The sequence below is a fragment of the Lampetra fluviatilis genome, chromosome 59 (assembly GCF_964198595.1).
Source record: "Lampetra fluviatilis chromosome 59, kcLamFluv1.1, whole genome shotgun sequence".
In the NCBI taxonomy this organism is placed as follows: domain Eukaryota; kingdom Metazoa; phylum Chordata; class Hyperoartia; order Petromyzontiformes; family Petromyzontidae; genus Lampetra; species Lampetra fluviatilis.
The window spans coordinates 482864-498762 of NC_136333.1; the positions used below are offsets into that span (position 1 = coordinate 482864).

The 15899-nt window shown below is 51.3% G+C and overlaps 1 protein-coding gene across 3 annotated transcripts; it reads right to left on the reverse strand.

The window, feature by feature from the left end:
* Window positions 1–468: 468 nt before the first annotated feature.
* On the reverse strand, window positions 469–9545 carry LOC144950697 (BLOC-1-related complex subunit 8-like). Of its 3 annotated transcripts, XM_078880772.1 has the most exons (6): window positions 9346–9545; window positions 8826–8897; window positions 6719–6831; window positions 5792–5856; window positions 5265–5372; window positions 469–3271 (listed from the first exon to the last, which is right to left on the reverse strand). In XM_078880772.1, the coding sequence occupies exons 2-6, from the start codon at window positions 8860–8862 to the stop codon at window positions 3115–3117; spliced, it is 480 nt and encodes a 159-aa protein (XP_078736898.1). In that variant the 5' UTR covers window positions 8863–8897; window positions 9346–9545; the 3' UTR covers window positions 469–3114. The 3 variants fall into 3 exon arrangements, with proteins under 3 accessions (XP_078736898.1, XP_078736896.1, XP_078736897.1); XM_078880770.1 differs by having other exon boundaries at window positions 8836–9545; XM_078880771.1 differs by having other exon boundaries at window positions 8826–9545.
* Between the last annotated feature and the right edge of the window lie 6354 nt (window positions 9546–15899).

The following is a 15899-nucleotide window of genomic DNA, read 5'->3' on the forward strand; positions in this document are numbered from 1 at the left end:
ATTACATTGGGGCTGGAGCTTGTGACTGCGTGTGTTATGCTTGCAAAACGTGGACCCCCCCCTAATGGAACATCTATGCCGGTTAGAAACATTCAGGACGGCCTGCCGACGATCCATCCTGGGTTTAACCAGGCTGAATTTTGTGAGCTCACAAATCCTTGAAAGATCTGAACACATCGGTGAGTTCTGGCAGGCAAGGCTGTGATGGCTGAAGCACGCATGCCCAAACAACTTTTGTTTGGCTGGATAGAGGGGGCTAAATGGGCATGGCACGGGCGAGAGAAAAGCTGAAGTGATGTAGCACGAGAGGATGTGGAGCTGAGTGGACTTGCCAATGACTGGGACCAGCGATGTCAAGGTTGGCCTGTGGAGGCTCGTGAAGGGCGCTGTGGGTATTTGGGAGGCAGTCGCCCTCCAGCAACAGAGGGCAGAGGAGTGATGCTCACAACGAGTTAAAACGTAGCAAGTTGGCACCATGGGGGGCACAGGTGGTGCATCGGCCAGTCATCTCAGACGGTCAACGCATTGCACCTGGGTTTGTCCGGTGACCTGACAAGCGTCGTGGTGATGTCACCACCACTATTTGATCTTAGCTGATGTCAGCAGTAGCGACATCTGTCCAGCGGCTGGACGACGTACCGCGTGACACAAGCGGAACGACAGCTGCGGTGGTAGTAAGCAGCAGTACCAACTGGAGAACGTTATGAAGGCCGTCAAGAACCATAATCCGGCCCTGCCCCCTCCAGAATGGCAGCGGCGACTACCTGTTGTCGTGCCAAACCACCGCCCAGAAATTCCAATCCTCAACCTCACGGGATCGGGTCACTTCTCATTGGAGTAACGTTCTGATGGAGTGTCATTCATCAATGAATTTATTAATGGATTTTGTCGGGATTTAGTGGTTCCCATGTGCAAGTTTACATCGCCCGTTGCATGCGGCTTCCTGGTGCTCACTGGGCATGTGAAGATGTGTGGGTCCTCATCACCACGTCACTCACTTCACCGTCCTGAATTAAGCCCGAGACAAAATCGCCATGAATGTGCCCATTGCCGTCAGGTGCTCACAAGCGAAGCAGATTTGAGTCTGGATACTGCTTGGATGGGCGACTGCTTTGCATGCCAGGTTGTAATAGGAGGCTATGGAGCTGTTCTATTTGGTGGGCAGCATAATGGCAGTGCAGCTAAAACCTATTACTGTCCGGCGCTCCAATATCAATGGATTCAGCAACTCGCACTGACTATCGTGAAGTATAGCAAAATAACCAAAACGGTGTAGAGGCCCAAGGGGAGGGGATATTGTACGTGCTTCGCTGTATACGGCGGCCGTGTGAAATTCTCGCAAGCCACCAGCGCAGACGGACTGGCAACGACAGTCCTCGTGGGCGCTCCGGAGAAACGCGGTCCGCGTTGCGATCGGAACTCAAAGTCGTTTATTTAACAAAAATGTTGATCATTCCCCGATGCACAGCTTGCCTTTGACTGATTAGACAAAAACACCACGGCCTAGACGCTAGGGGTCGCCCTTTCTCCTCTGCTGCCTCCGGCCGTCTGGAATTCCCATTCCCCTCTGACCCTCCATCCTTCCATGCTGTAGACTCCTTGCCCCTAATCAAGTTCAGGCTTATCATTCTCCTCTGCCTATGCCTGGCTCTTCTTCTCTTCATAAAAGTATAAATGTGTCTCAGAGCCCCATATACCCACAGAGATTCAGACTGACCATATATCCACACACTCTCACAAAGAGTCATTGACTTGCATAGAGGCCATATATCCTCACAGGGACCTCATACACACACGGATAACCATAGACTCGCCTCCAATTATCACGGTTGGCTATGTACGGTACGAAAGAAGTGTAACATACAGACCGATATCCACACAGGGACACCAGACAGATCCCCCGTATAGCCTTAACAGACTGTTAGGGCAAGTGCTGTTAGCGAGCACCCATAAAGGCCGGTAAGCCCGACCGCCTTTGTCTCCCCAGTGCCAATGTTTATAACATCGCACCAGGTACTCTTTTGAGGCTGAGTCGACCTAGGGGAGGCCCAGGAACAGTTCAGATATTCGTCACTGGTGTTTGTGGCCGTGAGCGATATAATTGAACTCGGGTCGCCAGGTTCATAGCGCAGTGTGCTAACTGCTGCACCACCGCTCACGGACAGCCATGGGCTCGCATAGAGACGATATATCCACAAAGGAACTCCATCGACAGACTCGGGAGAGATCTATGACGGGGATCTCTATAAAGGCACGTGCCCCACTGTTTCTGTGCGGCTGAGATGCGTGTTGCATGTTAGTTGTATTGCTATCTGTGCCTTGCCCTCAATAAAAAAAGGCTAAATTGATCAAACAGTTGCTCACAGCTTGGGGGTGACAATGCCCAGCGCGATACAAAAAACCATCACTGATCCAGGCACTGACATTACACACGCAGTGAGTTCCTCGCCTCCCCGTGACATCTTGATGAGTGGCTCAAAAACTTAACGTCGGCATCACTAATCAAGACTTCCGGAGGACGAGTGCGCATTTGTAAGTGCTACGGAATCCAGGCAACGTGCTTAGTTTTTCTTATTCACCTCTCGATATATCTCCCCATCTCTCTATCGGAATCAGCTTAAGCCTCCCGTACATTACGTGACTTGTGTGGCCATCCCCCACTCCCGGCCCGCTGTGAAAACAGACGCCGCTCCTGCGCAGCAGCGTTGAGGCCCTTATGTAGCTTCTCCCTTCAATGACCTCTCCGCTCCCGTTCCTCCGCTCCCGTTCCTCCGCTCCTTTGCAATCCTTTTCCCTCTTCCGTTCCTTTCTCTTTCCCGTGCGTTCACATCCCTGACTCCACTCCCTTTCCCGTGCTGTGGCCACGGGTACAAAGTTACGCCGAATTGGGACTCGTTGAGCCAGGACCGGCATCGCTGAAATTATAGCGACGACCGCCGTCACGTTGGCATCGTGTTCAGTGGAGGACGGCGCGGGGAAGTCCATCGCTGAACTGCATTACGCTCCCACGTCTACGCTCCACTGCCCGGCGCAAGTCCCGTTCAAAGTCCTGTTGAAGTAGGGCCCGTGCCACCACGCGGAGCGCGGAGCGTGGAGCCAGAGCGCCGGCGTGAGCTACGCCGAGGGGGCCCCCATCACGTCCCTGCAGGGCTCCACCGGCGCCGTGGCGCCGCCAGCGTCCGCCGATTCATGGGGGGCGGTGGGGAAATCTGGGGGGCTGTTGCTCACGCTCACGGACGCCGGCCGCAGCACGGAGCTGCGCTGCGGGGGGCTGCAAGACAACACAAGACACGCGACAACAACGAGCGCCATTGGTCGTTCAGGGTTAACAGCGCAGTAGCAGCACTCGTGGCACACAGCAAGAAGGGCCTGGGTTCAATTCCCGATTCAGACACCTTTCAGTGTGTAAGTGGTTTGTATGTTATCCACCTGTTCTGCAGAACGAGAGTGAATGAGTATAAGCGAGAGTGAATGAGTGTAAGCAAGTGTGTTGTGGAGTTTGTAGGTTCTACAAAGGCGGCCTGGTGTGGTGTTGGCCACCCACCTCCTCGTGTGCCGTGCCGGCCTTCATAGGTGCTCGCTAACAGCACTTGCCCCAACAGTCTGCTAAGGCTTTTCGGTGGATCTTTGTCTTTGGAGTTTGTAAGTTCTGCCCCTGATCTGCATGGTTTTCCTTCGCGTTCTCCAGTTTCCTCCCAGACTAAAAACAAGCACGCAGTGCAATTGGTATTGGCCACACATCCCAATGCTGAATAATTAGCTGCAAATAATTCAAAAGAGTTTCAGCTCTGTGAGGATTTCCTGGGTAAACAGCACAATAATAAAATAATCCATCAACACCATCATCAGCCATGACCACTCCACTGCGAGAGATGGCCATCACCAAGTTGTTGCCATCTCTCACAGTCCTGTAGCGATCCAACTGGTTCTGGCACACGAACCGAATCTACCACTCCGTCTCCGCAGTGGACGTCCTCTGGGGCGCGATTCCCTCCTCTAGGCGCTGCTGCCCAGGCCCACTCGCTCTTCTTAGCGGTCAACGTGAATTACGTTAAAATAGATCATCAGGTGGTGATGCTGCTGCTGCTGTGTTGGCAGTGGTGCACAATTGGAATGCTCTTCCTTCCAATATTAGGAAGCCACTGAGAGCTATGGCACTTTTAAATCATCGTCTAGATTGAAAACTCATTCTTGGAAATATCTTTTTGTGTTTAGTTTGTTGTCCTTCCCCCACACTTTCGAATAGCACGGTTGGCTACGTACGGTGCGAAAGACGTTCAACATAGAGATGTACAACCAGAAACTCAACACATTAGCCAATAACACTTCGTGGCCTTAAAAGAAAATAGAAAATCGGCGATGTTCCTTCCTCAGAGTACACAGGGAGATGGTCTGAATTGCTCAATACGTCACCTCTATTGCACACGGCCTGTAATCCAGCGCTCTAATGGCTAGCAGCGAGGGCTGGTGGATCACACCGATGTTGTGAAACTCCCTCCCGTGTGCAGTCACATTAGAAAGTGTCTCTCCCCCCTCCCCCGTTGTGTGACTTTTCTCTGGGTTCTCACAAATGTATAAAGCACTCATTAATTGGCTGAAAAACATCTTAATATATAGAGGACTGCAGAGCTTGGGCAACTGTTGGTAGTGCCAGCTCCTCGCCACCTTGCTGCTGCCTTTCAGCTCTTCAGCTGTCGTGAGATGCAATTTGCATGAAAGGCGTCGCTGCTATATGAAACTAAAGAGAGTGCAGGCGGTCCCCGCCTGCACTGCGTCTCTCTCCCCGTGGTAACGTGGATTTTTTCTCCGGGCCCTCCAGTTTTTCCCTCCACATTTATAAACATACTTTGAGATTATTTACATTATTTTGCTGCTATAAATGTCCAAATGATAAGCCACTTTGGTCAGAAAACATTTGCGGCCAGGTCGCCTCTGAAAAATAAGTTAATACCTCGGTGGGCTTTGCCTGATGGGATGGGGATGGTTTAGTTTAATGTGTATGTGTTTGGGTGATGTTTACCTTTCTTGTACTTTACACAACTATCATGTGCTTGTATTGTTTGTTGTTGTAATGTTCTTACCCCATGCCTATCTACTGGACATCTGTGAAAAAGAGCTTTACAGCTCATGGGATTCCTCCAGTATAAATAAACATTCTGATATAAATGGCATGAATGTAGATCGTCGTAAATCGGACCGTTGTCAAGCGGAGACCGCCTGTATTGCTATTATTCCGCCGTCTTTTTCCGTCTGTAAATCATCACCTGGCCAACTGCGTCGAGTTGAGCTGCTCCTTCAAGTCGATGGCCTTTTGGAGGAGGCCCTCCACACTGGAGAAACACAAGCTGCTACTCGCGATGCTGGACAGGGCGCTGGGGGGGGGGAGGCGAGGGAGACAAAGATAAATACAAAGGTTGCCCCCCCCCTCCCCGGTTGTAACCTTTCACAGACTGTTGCACTTAGATTTGAATGTTTGCTGTTAATGTTGTTTTGAATCCCAAATCTCTATTGGTCTCATTGGACACTGATAATTTAAAACCCTTTGTCAATCCACTGGCTGGATGAAGGCCGCTTCACACCTTTCAGTGTTGGCGGTGGTGGTAGCGGTGGTGGTGGTGTTAGTGGTAGTGGTGTTGGTGGCGGGCGTGGTGTTGTTGTGGTGCTAGTAGTGGTGTTGGCAGTGATAGTCGTGGTGGTGGCGGCGTTGGTGGTGGCGGCGTTGGTGGTGGCGGCGGTCGTAGTGGTGGTGGTGATGGTGGTGATGGTGGTAGTGGCGGCAGCAATAGCTTACCCACACGCGTACTCCACATCGTACACGATGCCGTTGCTCTTCTCCTCCACGTTCAGGAAGTTCGTCTGAGAGGTTTTCAGAGTGAGAGTTGCGGGATAATTTTTCATGATACGATACGAAAATGAATATTATAGCGATATTAGTTTCCCATCATTTGTAGTCATATTTGCCATGAGGTTTTTGTGCATTACTGCACATCTCGTATGACTACAGAATACATAAGTTTTCCAACCGCAGTTAAAGTAACATAAGTATTATAATATTACAACTTTACAACTGATTATGCACATTCTGTCAGTTACACAAAAATAATTAAACAATGCAGGGAACTACAAAGATGATGGTGATATGTACTTGCCATACCATAAATTACTCCAGAAAATGCTTTGCACTAAACGGAAAGCAGCAGTCATTATGGGGTGAGGAGTGGATCTCAAGGAACCAATCCCTTGTGGACGACCCTCCTCCGGGTTTGATCCCAGGCGCCGAGACTGGACCCTGCTCAAAAGAGGTAGCGGAGCGGCCAGGGCCTCCTCCTGCGTCCAGCAAGGACGGCTTGGGTGGCGAGGGATTACTGTGCGGCAACGCGGCCTGTGGCTGTGGTGCGAGATGGACGATGATGACGCATGTCTGTCGCCGTGAAGACTGCCACTAATCGAGCCGGGCGGCGGCGGTGGGGATGCCTCCACCGTGCTCGCCAAGCGATGTAGCCACTGCCCAGCTCGGTGAGATCGCACGCGCTAACCGGACAATAGTCGTTCCTCTCCAACTATCATCAGCGAGTTTTGTTGTATAAGAAAAACAAGATGAGTCGTGATAACCACGATATGGCGAGAAAAACGGATGTAGGGATTATCGCTGCTCTGATACCCTTCGACGTATCGGAGCGTCACCACATCGCAGTGGCCCTGGTGCCCGCGCACGCACCTTGTGCTCGGCCAGTTCGGGCAGAGAGCGGAGGATGTGCTCCTGCACGCGGAACAGCCCCACGGAGGGCTCGTTGGCCAGCACCCACATGCTGTCCGTCCAGCGCTCTGACACTACAAAGACAAAGATCCCCCGTATAAGATTAACAGACTGTTGGGGCAAGTGGTGTTAGCGAGCACCTATTAAGGCCGGCACGGTACACTTCGGGGTGGGTGTCCAATACCATGCCCGACCGCCTTTGGCTCCTCGGTGGTGATATTTACACACTGCTCCATGTACTCATTTGAGGCCGAGTGAACATAGGGGAGGCCCAGGACCAGTTCAGATATTCGTCAGTGGTGGTGGCCGTGAGTGGGAATCAAAACTCTGGTCGCAGGGTTTGGAGTGCAGCGTGCTAACCGCTACACTACAGAGGTCGCGCACGCACACAAACACGTACCCTCAGGGTCACACGGGAAGACAGGAGTTGGACAGGTGGTTCAGATGTCAGGCGCTAAACTGGCACCACATGATGGTTTTGGGTGTGGCTGCACACACATAAAACCACCACGTTAAATTTGGTTCTGCACTAAATTTGGGTAGATTCCAGCACTGAAAATTCAAATATGGGTTTGACCATCAAACCGAGAGGTCCTGTCCACCATTCCTACACCGCGAGGGACATCAAAGGTGTATCGATCATAAACGAGGTTTTGGTGCCATCACAGATGTTCCTTGTGGTGCATCTACACGTAAAGTGGCGCCCTGCTGCATCTATAACTTGCGCCAATAGCAACGATGCTCAGTTTCACACCACGCCATCCATGCACAGCACGTGGAACATGAAGTGAAACCTCCTGCTTTAGCTTTTAGGGTGAGGCTTTAGGGGAGTGAGGGGTTCGGTGCAGTTCAGGTATAAGGGGACGGGTGCCCCCTTGTGACTCTTTGGCTGCCCCCTTGTGACTCTTTGGCTGCCCCCTTGTGACTCTTTGGCTGCCCCCTTGTGGCTCTTTGGCTGCCCCCTTGTGGCTCTTTGGCTGCCCCCTTGTGGCTCTTTGGCTGCCCCCTTGTGACTCTTTGGCTGCCCCCTTGAGGCTCTTTGGCTGCCCCCTTGTGGCTCTTTGGCTGCCCCCTTGAGGCTCTTTGGCTGCCCCTTGTGACTCTTTGGCTGCCCCCTTGAGACTCTTTGGCTGCCCCCTTGAGACTCTTTGGCTGCCCCCTTGAGACTCTTTGGCTGCCCCCTTGAGACTCTTTGGCTGCCCCCTTGTGGCTCTTTGGCTGCCCCCTTGTGGCTCTTTGGCTGCCCCCTTGAGACTCTTTGGCTGCCCCCTTGAGACTCTTTGGCTGCCCCCTTGTGACTCTTTGGCTGCCCCCTGGCGACTCTTTGGCTGCCCCCTTGAGGCTCTTTGGCTGCCCCCTTGTGACTCTTAAACATAATTTAACGTAAAGATAATAAACAATTCCTTAAACATGATAGGGAATGCGGTCACTATGAAATGTCTTTGTGACAATAACATGTACAGCAGTCACACTGCATTGTTAAAGAATAGGGGAGACAAAGTCAGAACGTGAGTTGTTGTTGTTGTCTTGCTATATCCCTGCTGTGTTTGTGTGTGCAAGTGGCTCCGCGTGCGATGCCGCTCTAAAACTATTTTGGTCAGAGACAAAAACAAACAAAATGTCTCTTCCTCTTTGACATGTTGACGACCCCCGCTCCGACACGACCACTGCGTTACCGCCACACAACAGTCTCGGCAATTGACGTTAGTGAGCTCTGACGAGGTGTTAACTTCCTCGCCTGGTATGGAGGAGGTCGTGGCTTCAACCCCGACCCTGACACGCCTGCTGCTGGATTTGTGGAGTTTGCGTGTCTCTTTCCCCGTGGTCGCGTGGATTCTTCTCCGGGTCTTCCCTCCACATGTCGAGTATTGTGCTGCTATAAATGTCCACATGATGATAAGCCCACTTTGTTGATCATTTGTGGCCTTGTCGCTTCTGATAAAGAGCTACATAGCTCAGTGGACCTTCCGTGGTAGCTTAAAATCCAGTTGTTAAGCGCGAATCGCCCTGCCACCGTGTGAGAGAGACACAGGCCTCGCCTCACCAGGTGAGGCGTTCAGTCACTCACCTCTCCTCACCTTGAGCTGCAGCTCCTGCTCGTCCATGTCGGAGCTCCTGGCAGCGAGGACACCGCCCGGGTCTGCACGAAACCACCACAGCCTCTTCATGCCATCGCCACCGGTCACGATTCATCCACTGCTGGATGGAAGTCTCCCCCCTAGCCGCCGCGATCCCTCACGATCGTGCGATGTGACAATCCACGCGATCCGCGCTTTCGATGTTCCGTCTCCGCGGTGTTGGGAGCTGTGAAGTTCGGTTTTAACTCCTTAAACTAATTCCTTCCCGCTGAGCCCGCATCACACAAATCGGAATTAAAACCCCAACAAGAGGCGTTAAGATCTAAACCACGCAGGGAGCATCGCCGTGATTATTTGCTGCGAACGCGGACAATTCGAGTTTGATCAAAGTTTGTACGGTACGAGTCACATTGCACAAAGTTAGACGGCCAGACCGACCCGGGCCAACCCGGGAGAGGCGGCATGTCCCCGGCAGCCCTCCTAGGCGAGACCGTAGGCTTCGCGGCCTACCCGCGGTGTGGCGGCTTCAGGGAGTCTCTCTGGCCGCGGGAGACGGCTGCTCCTGGCCAGAGAGAGGCGAGGGGCTGGGGACGTCCCCCGGGGGAGACGGAGCCACCTTGACGGGGAGGCCGGCTCGTGACGGAGCGGTGAGGAACTTTGGTGAGGAACTTTGACGAGGAGTTGGGGAAAGTTGTGGTGCGGCCCTGGGGGAGGAGGAGGGCGCCTCCTGCTGGCGAGGCGCGCGCAGCGACAACCCCGCGGCGGACGCCGCTTGCTGGCCGGAGGGGGGTCCCCGTCCCTCAGAGGGGGGTCCCCGTCCCTCAGAGGGGGGTCCCCGTCCCTCAGAGGGGGGTCCCCGTCCCTCAGAGGGGGGTCCCCGTCCCTCAGAGGGGGGTCCCCGTCCCTCAGAGGGGTGTCCCAGTCCCTCAGAGGGGGGTCCATCCATGAGGGGGGGGGGGGTCCTGGTACCCGAGAGGGGTCCCTGAGAGGGGTCCCTGAGAAGGGGTCCCAGAGAGGGGTCCCTGAGAGGGGTCCCTGAGAGGGATCCTCATCCCTCAGAGGGGTCCCCGTCCCTCAGAGGGGGGTCCCTGTCCCTCAGAGGGGTTCCCATCCGTGAGGGGGGGGGGGTCCTGGTACCCGAGAGGGGTCCCTGAGAGGGGTCCCTGAGAGAGGTCTCTGAGAGGGATCCTCATCCCTCAGAGGGGTCCCTGTCCCTCAGAGGGGTCCGTGAGAGGGGGTCCCCGTCCCTGAGAGGGGTCCCTCAGAGGGATCCGTGAGAGGGGGTTCCCGTCCCTCAGAGGGGTCCCCGTCCCTGAGAGGGGACCGTGAGAACGGTCCGTGAGAGGGGTCCCCATGCGTGAGGGGGGTCTCCAGCTGTGAGGGGGGTCCCCGTCCCTGAGAGGGGTCCGTGAGAGGGGTCCGTGAGAGGGGTCTCCAGCCGTGAGGGGGGTCCCGGTCTGCGGGAAGCAGTTCGAGCATTGCGCTACGAACCCGACGATTATTTTACCCGGTCCTGGGCCTCCCCTAGGTCGACTCAGCCTCAAACGAGTAACTGATGTGGTGAATCCAAGTCCCGGGCGAAGCCGGGGAGTAAAGCTAAAGCTAGTTATAATATAAATATTAAAATATGCTCAAAATGTCCCCCCCAATATATTACTATAAAATAGATTTCTGTTTGTATAATTGTGGTTTTGGTTGTACTTTATTAATCCCTAATCTCTGCCATTACATACAATGAAACAAGAAAAGGTAAAAAGAGAAAAAAACAGAGCAATGTAGTACAATACACTATTAGACATTATTGTAAAAAAAAATCCATCCCATGTGTTAGTGCATTTTTAAAAATATTTTACGCAGGAAATGGCACGAAATTAGTTTTCAAATTTCGATTTTTTTTTCTCTGGGTTGGGACCCCCACACCCCCTGGAAGATTTGGTTCTCCCCAATGTTGACTCCATGGCTACGGCCTTGGTCAGATCGCGAAATCTATAAATGTGTCGTTAAAACCCGCCACCACCCGACACAGCCAACTAGTAAGAGTTGTCACGTAAACAGAACGTGCTGACAACCCTTACTAGTTGGCTGTGTCGGGTGGTGGCGGGTTTTAACGACACATTTATATATTTACACGATCTAACCCCAAAAAACTCTGATGGATGATATGTGTCGATGAATCCTACGTGTTAAACTGGCTATGAGATGTTTACTATCTCGCCTGGTATACAGGAGGTCGTGGGTTCGATCCCGATCCTGACGCCTGCTGCTGTATATTTGGAGTTTGCGGTGTCTCTCTCTCTATCATCATCACGGTGGCTATGAGATGTTTACTATCTCGCCTGATATACAGGAGGTCGTGGGTCCGATCCTGACGCCTGCTGCCGTATATTTGGAGTTTGCGGTGTCTCTCTCTCTCCGTGGTGGCATTTCGTGTTTGCCTGCGATACATTTCCAAATGACAAGCCACTTCGTTGAGCTATCAAGTGAGTCCATGTCGCCTCTGAGCTATGTAGATATTTTTCAGAGGGCCTTACCTGGTAAAATATTAAAATAATGAAATAGTTTTAGGTTGATGGGTCGTGTCGTGATAGGGTGCGGTGATGGCGGTAGGAGTGGGTGGATGGTTGAGGCCACGTGGCGTTCTGGGTCGTCACCGCCAGCTTCTCCTCGTCCGAATCTTGGCTTCAAAACAGAAACGATGCTTTTAAAAAATGTGCCGACACAGCTTCTTTGAGAGGGACCCCGCTGAGGGTAACACAAATTATCACGATGTAAAGCTTTCGTGACTGCAGGGATTCATCGTCTTGGTTCTTTCGGTAAAGTCACGTAGAAGGGAAGTAATAAAATAATAAAAATAAAACATAATAAAATAATTCTCACGACGTTTCGGCCACAACGCAAGCAGCCGTCCTCAGGTGAAGAATGAAACACCACCAAGCTTGGAGCGTATATTTAAGCTGGGTTGGAGGGGGGAAGAAGAGCGCCTTGACAACATCTTTCTCTTTTACTTCCCTTCTACGTGACTTTACCGAAAGAACCAACAAGACAAATTATCACCACCACTACCACCATCATCATCACCATGATCAATCTCTCGCTCTCTTCCTCTCCATCCCTTTACCTCCCCCCTTCGCCTCATCCCTCCCACACACACCAAAGACCAAAAAACCCGTGTAGCCCACACAACCAGGCACACCAGACACACTACGCACAACCAGACACAGCAGACACACCAGACACTACACACAACCAGACACTACACACAACCAGACACACCAGGCACAACCAGGCACAGCAGGCACAACCGGGCACCCCAGACACACCAGGCACAAGCAGCTACACCAGGCACAAGCAGCTACACCAGGCACAGCAGGCACAACCAGGCACAGCTGGCACAGTCGACATATCGGACACACCAGACACTCCAGGCACGACACCGCGCCCTGTATCCGCCCTCTCTCTCTGGGCCATGACGCAAACCCCTCATCCACGCGCTTACTCACCCACCCACTTATCCACTCACCCTTTCACCACTTTCTCACCCACCCACTTATCCACTCACCCACCCGCACGCAACAATACCCGCTATTCACCCCTAAGTGGCGATGGCATCACCATCGCGCCTGTGCCAGGCTAGGTGCACTTTGAGGCCACGTGAAGTGCCAAAGGCCCCCCGACAGGAGGTCACAGAACAGACCCAAGTGTCATGGGTTTACTGACTGAAATGACTGGCCGATGCACTACCTGGGCCCCTACTGACCCGCTCACCATCATGAAGGTCCTTAATGATTGTGAGCAGAGAGTCAGGGACTCCAAAAGCACGAAGAATAACTCAGAGCGCTGGTCTGTTGATGGTATCATAGGCTTTGACCAGAGAATAAAGCAAGAGATGTAAGTCATGTTGATATTCTCCACACCTCTGCTGTAGCATATGGATAGAGAAAAGTGTTCCTGCAGGACCGCCCAGTCTGAAACCTAATTTAAGCTTCGCAAGCTTCTCCTCAGCATGTCTAGCAAGACAATGTTGAATAAGTCTTGAGACTAAGGAGGGAGATACCCCAGTAATTGTTGCAATCAGTGTGATCCCCCCCCCCTTTTAAAGGGAAACCACTAGGGCATCCTATCCTGCAGAACCCCTCCTGTGGTCCAGACAGTTAAGATTAGACAGTTGTCATATAGGGCAGTTTGCACACAAACGCCACTCTCCCTCAGCAGTTCGCTTGGGAGGCCATTCCTGCCCAGTGGCTGTATCTGGTCTCAAAACCAGATATAACCACTCTCCCTCAACAGGTGACACCTCATTATACTTCTGCCAATATTTGAGGCACTGCAGCGCCTGCAAGATCATCTCCACTTTGCCCCATGATCTTAATTTTAGAACTTTCGTGACTGCAGGAATTATTATTTGGTTCTTTCGGTTAAGTCACGTCTAAAGAGAAAATAATAAATTAAATTAAATAATAGAATACGACGTTTCGATTGCAACACAAGCAATCATCATCAGGTATAATGAAATAGCGACATAAAATCTAACCAGAAAACTATAGACAGACATATTAGCAGACAGATATCACCAAGATACATAGAGAGAGCAACACAGGTAACAGAGAGAGGTGGTCGTCTCTGTGGGATGGCCTTAAATAGACAGAGGAGGGCGGACGCAGAGAGAGGGAGGGGGGTTAGAGAAAAAATTAGCATATCAATGAGTGGTCAACAGACGTGGTGCTACAACTACGATGACACGGCAAGCAAGCCTGAAAATCAGGAGAAAGACACACTAAAATTAAATAACCTAGCAAAATATGTAATGACCCTCTGTGTTGTATTACATTACATTTCGATATTTTGCTAGGTTATTTAATTTTAGTGTGTCTTTCTCCTGATTTTCAGGCTTGCTTGCCGTGTCATCGTAGTTGTAGCACCACGTCTGTTGACCACTCATTGATATGCTAATTTTTTCTCTAACCCCCCTCCCTCTCTCTGCGTCCGCCCTCCTCTGTCTATTTAAGGCCATCCCACAGAGACGACCACCTCTCTCTGTTACCTGTGTTGCTCTCTCTATGTATCTTGGTGATATCTGTCTGCTAATATGTCTGTCTATAGTTTTCTGGTTAGATTTTATGTCGCTATTTCATTATACCTGATGATGATTGCTTGTGTTGCAATCGAAACGTCGTATTCTATTATTTAATTTAATTTATTATTTTATCTTTAGACGTGACTTAACCGAAAGAACCAAATAATAATTGCCCCATGATGTTATCTGGGCTGAGTGCTTTATCCTCCCCCAAGACATCACAGAAATGTTCAGCAAACATGCAGACATATTCTTGGAGATTGGATCACCGTTTTTTTCCCTTAAGGATGGTGATAGTTTTTGCAATTTAATTTAGATAGCATTAAAGAGTTGTGGGGATGCCAAACCCAGCTGAAAGCGATGATGACGTTCTGCTTGTAAATTTCATTAGCTAGCTGAGACCAGACTATTATGGGATTAAATGGGGTCTTATATGGACACCCACCACCACAGTGGAAGAATGGCAGGCGCATCTTAGGGATGATAAACCGATGATCATTGGGCAGATCAGCTCCACGGTAGGTCCTGGTGTCAAGAACATGGGCCCGCATCCGCTTTTCTGCCACTATATAGTTCAGCAGATATTTGTGCTTGGACCCGGCGTGCATCCATAATGTTGTAAGGATTTCACTCCCATGCCCCCTTCATTATTGTTCAAAAGAATAGTAACTCCCTGTTGTTTAGTAGTTTCCTGCCCCAAGTGGAGGATTGTCTATCCCTCATGATGACTGGAGCCACAACCAGTCCACTGGACCCCCTATATTAAGGCAGTACTGATTCAGCTCCCGACAGAAGAATAGTAGCCTCTCGACAGAATGAGCACTTGAACATTCCACGTAGCTACTCGCAGTGGTTATTCGCTGTCTCTGGAGGAACCCCAAGGATCAGGGTTCAGTCTCCTGGCTTCGCCAAATGGAGCTTGGCCAGGAGACGTTATAGTCTCCTGTCCAACAAACCCACCCACTCCACGTAACCACTCACTCACCCACTCACCCATGCAATCACTAACCCACACACCACTCACTGTTTACCCAATCACTACCCCGCCCACTCTCCACCAACTTGCCCACCCACCCACTCACTCATCCACCCACCCACTCATCCACCCATTCACTGACGACAAAGTTGTTGTTTAATTAACATTCATCACCATTATCATCGGTCACGTGCAACCTACTGATGAATGAAGGCCTCTCGACTTCGTGTCGGCCATTGGGGTTATTTGACCATACTTTCCCGCGCTGGTCTGGTCAGTGCGGGTTGGTGAAGTAGAGAGGGCAGGACCAGTTCGAATATCACTCGCCACTGAAGTTAGCCGTGAATTGTCCATTGTTGCTAATGATGATGAACAATGTTTGCAAGATGTTAACTACCTCGCCTTTTCTACAGGAGGTCAGGGGTTCGATTCCGACCCTAACGCCTGCATATTTGGAGTTTGTATGTCTATCTCTCCGTGGTCGCGTGGATTTTTCTTCGGGTCCTCCGGTTTTTTCCTACACATGTAGAATCAACATTACGCATTTAGAGTATTTGTCTGCTTTACATTTCCACGTGATGACAAGCCACTTCGTCGAGGTATCATTTGTGATAGCCGGGTCACTTCTGACAAAGAGCTACGGAGCAGCCCAGTGGGGCCTTGCCTTATGTAAAGACCGAAAACAACAAAGCACTTACCTGATATGGTTCGCGTTCAAAGTGTGTCAAGGTCTCTGATTGGTGCATGGGGGGCATCAAAGAGGATTGGTTAGGGTCAGAGAATTAAACTGATTGGAGGACAAATTCAAAAGTAAAAGGCGTGGAAACGAGGGTAGATGCTCGGGGTAACAGGCGACAACCGTTGGAGGACGGGGTTTGGCGAAGGGAGCGGGGTGAGCGGACCTTCGAGAAAGGGGGCTCGAGGGAATTTGCAGTTGGCTAGCACGAGGGGAAGGGACCCGGCTTGGAGATAAGACGAAGTTCGAGCATCAAGAACCGAAGCCCGGGCCTCGGA

Excerpts from the sequence above, each read along its gene's own strand:
- LOC144950697 (XM_078880770.1), bottom strand. The coding sequence starts at position 8,950 with ATGAATCGTGACCGGTGGCGATGGCATGAAGAGGCTGTGGTGGTTTCG. Across the intron at positions 6,832-8,835 it reads AGCAGGAGCTGCAGCTCAAG|TGTCAGAGCGCTGGACGGAC; the intron begins GTGAGGAGAGGT and ends TTGTCTTTGTAG. Across the intron at positions 3,272-5,264 it reads AACTCGACGCAGTTGGCCAG|CCCCCCGCAGCGCAGCTCCG; the intron begins GTGATGATTTAC and ends GTTGTCTTGCAG.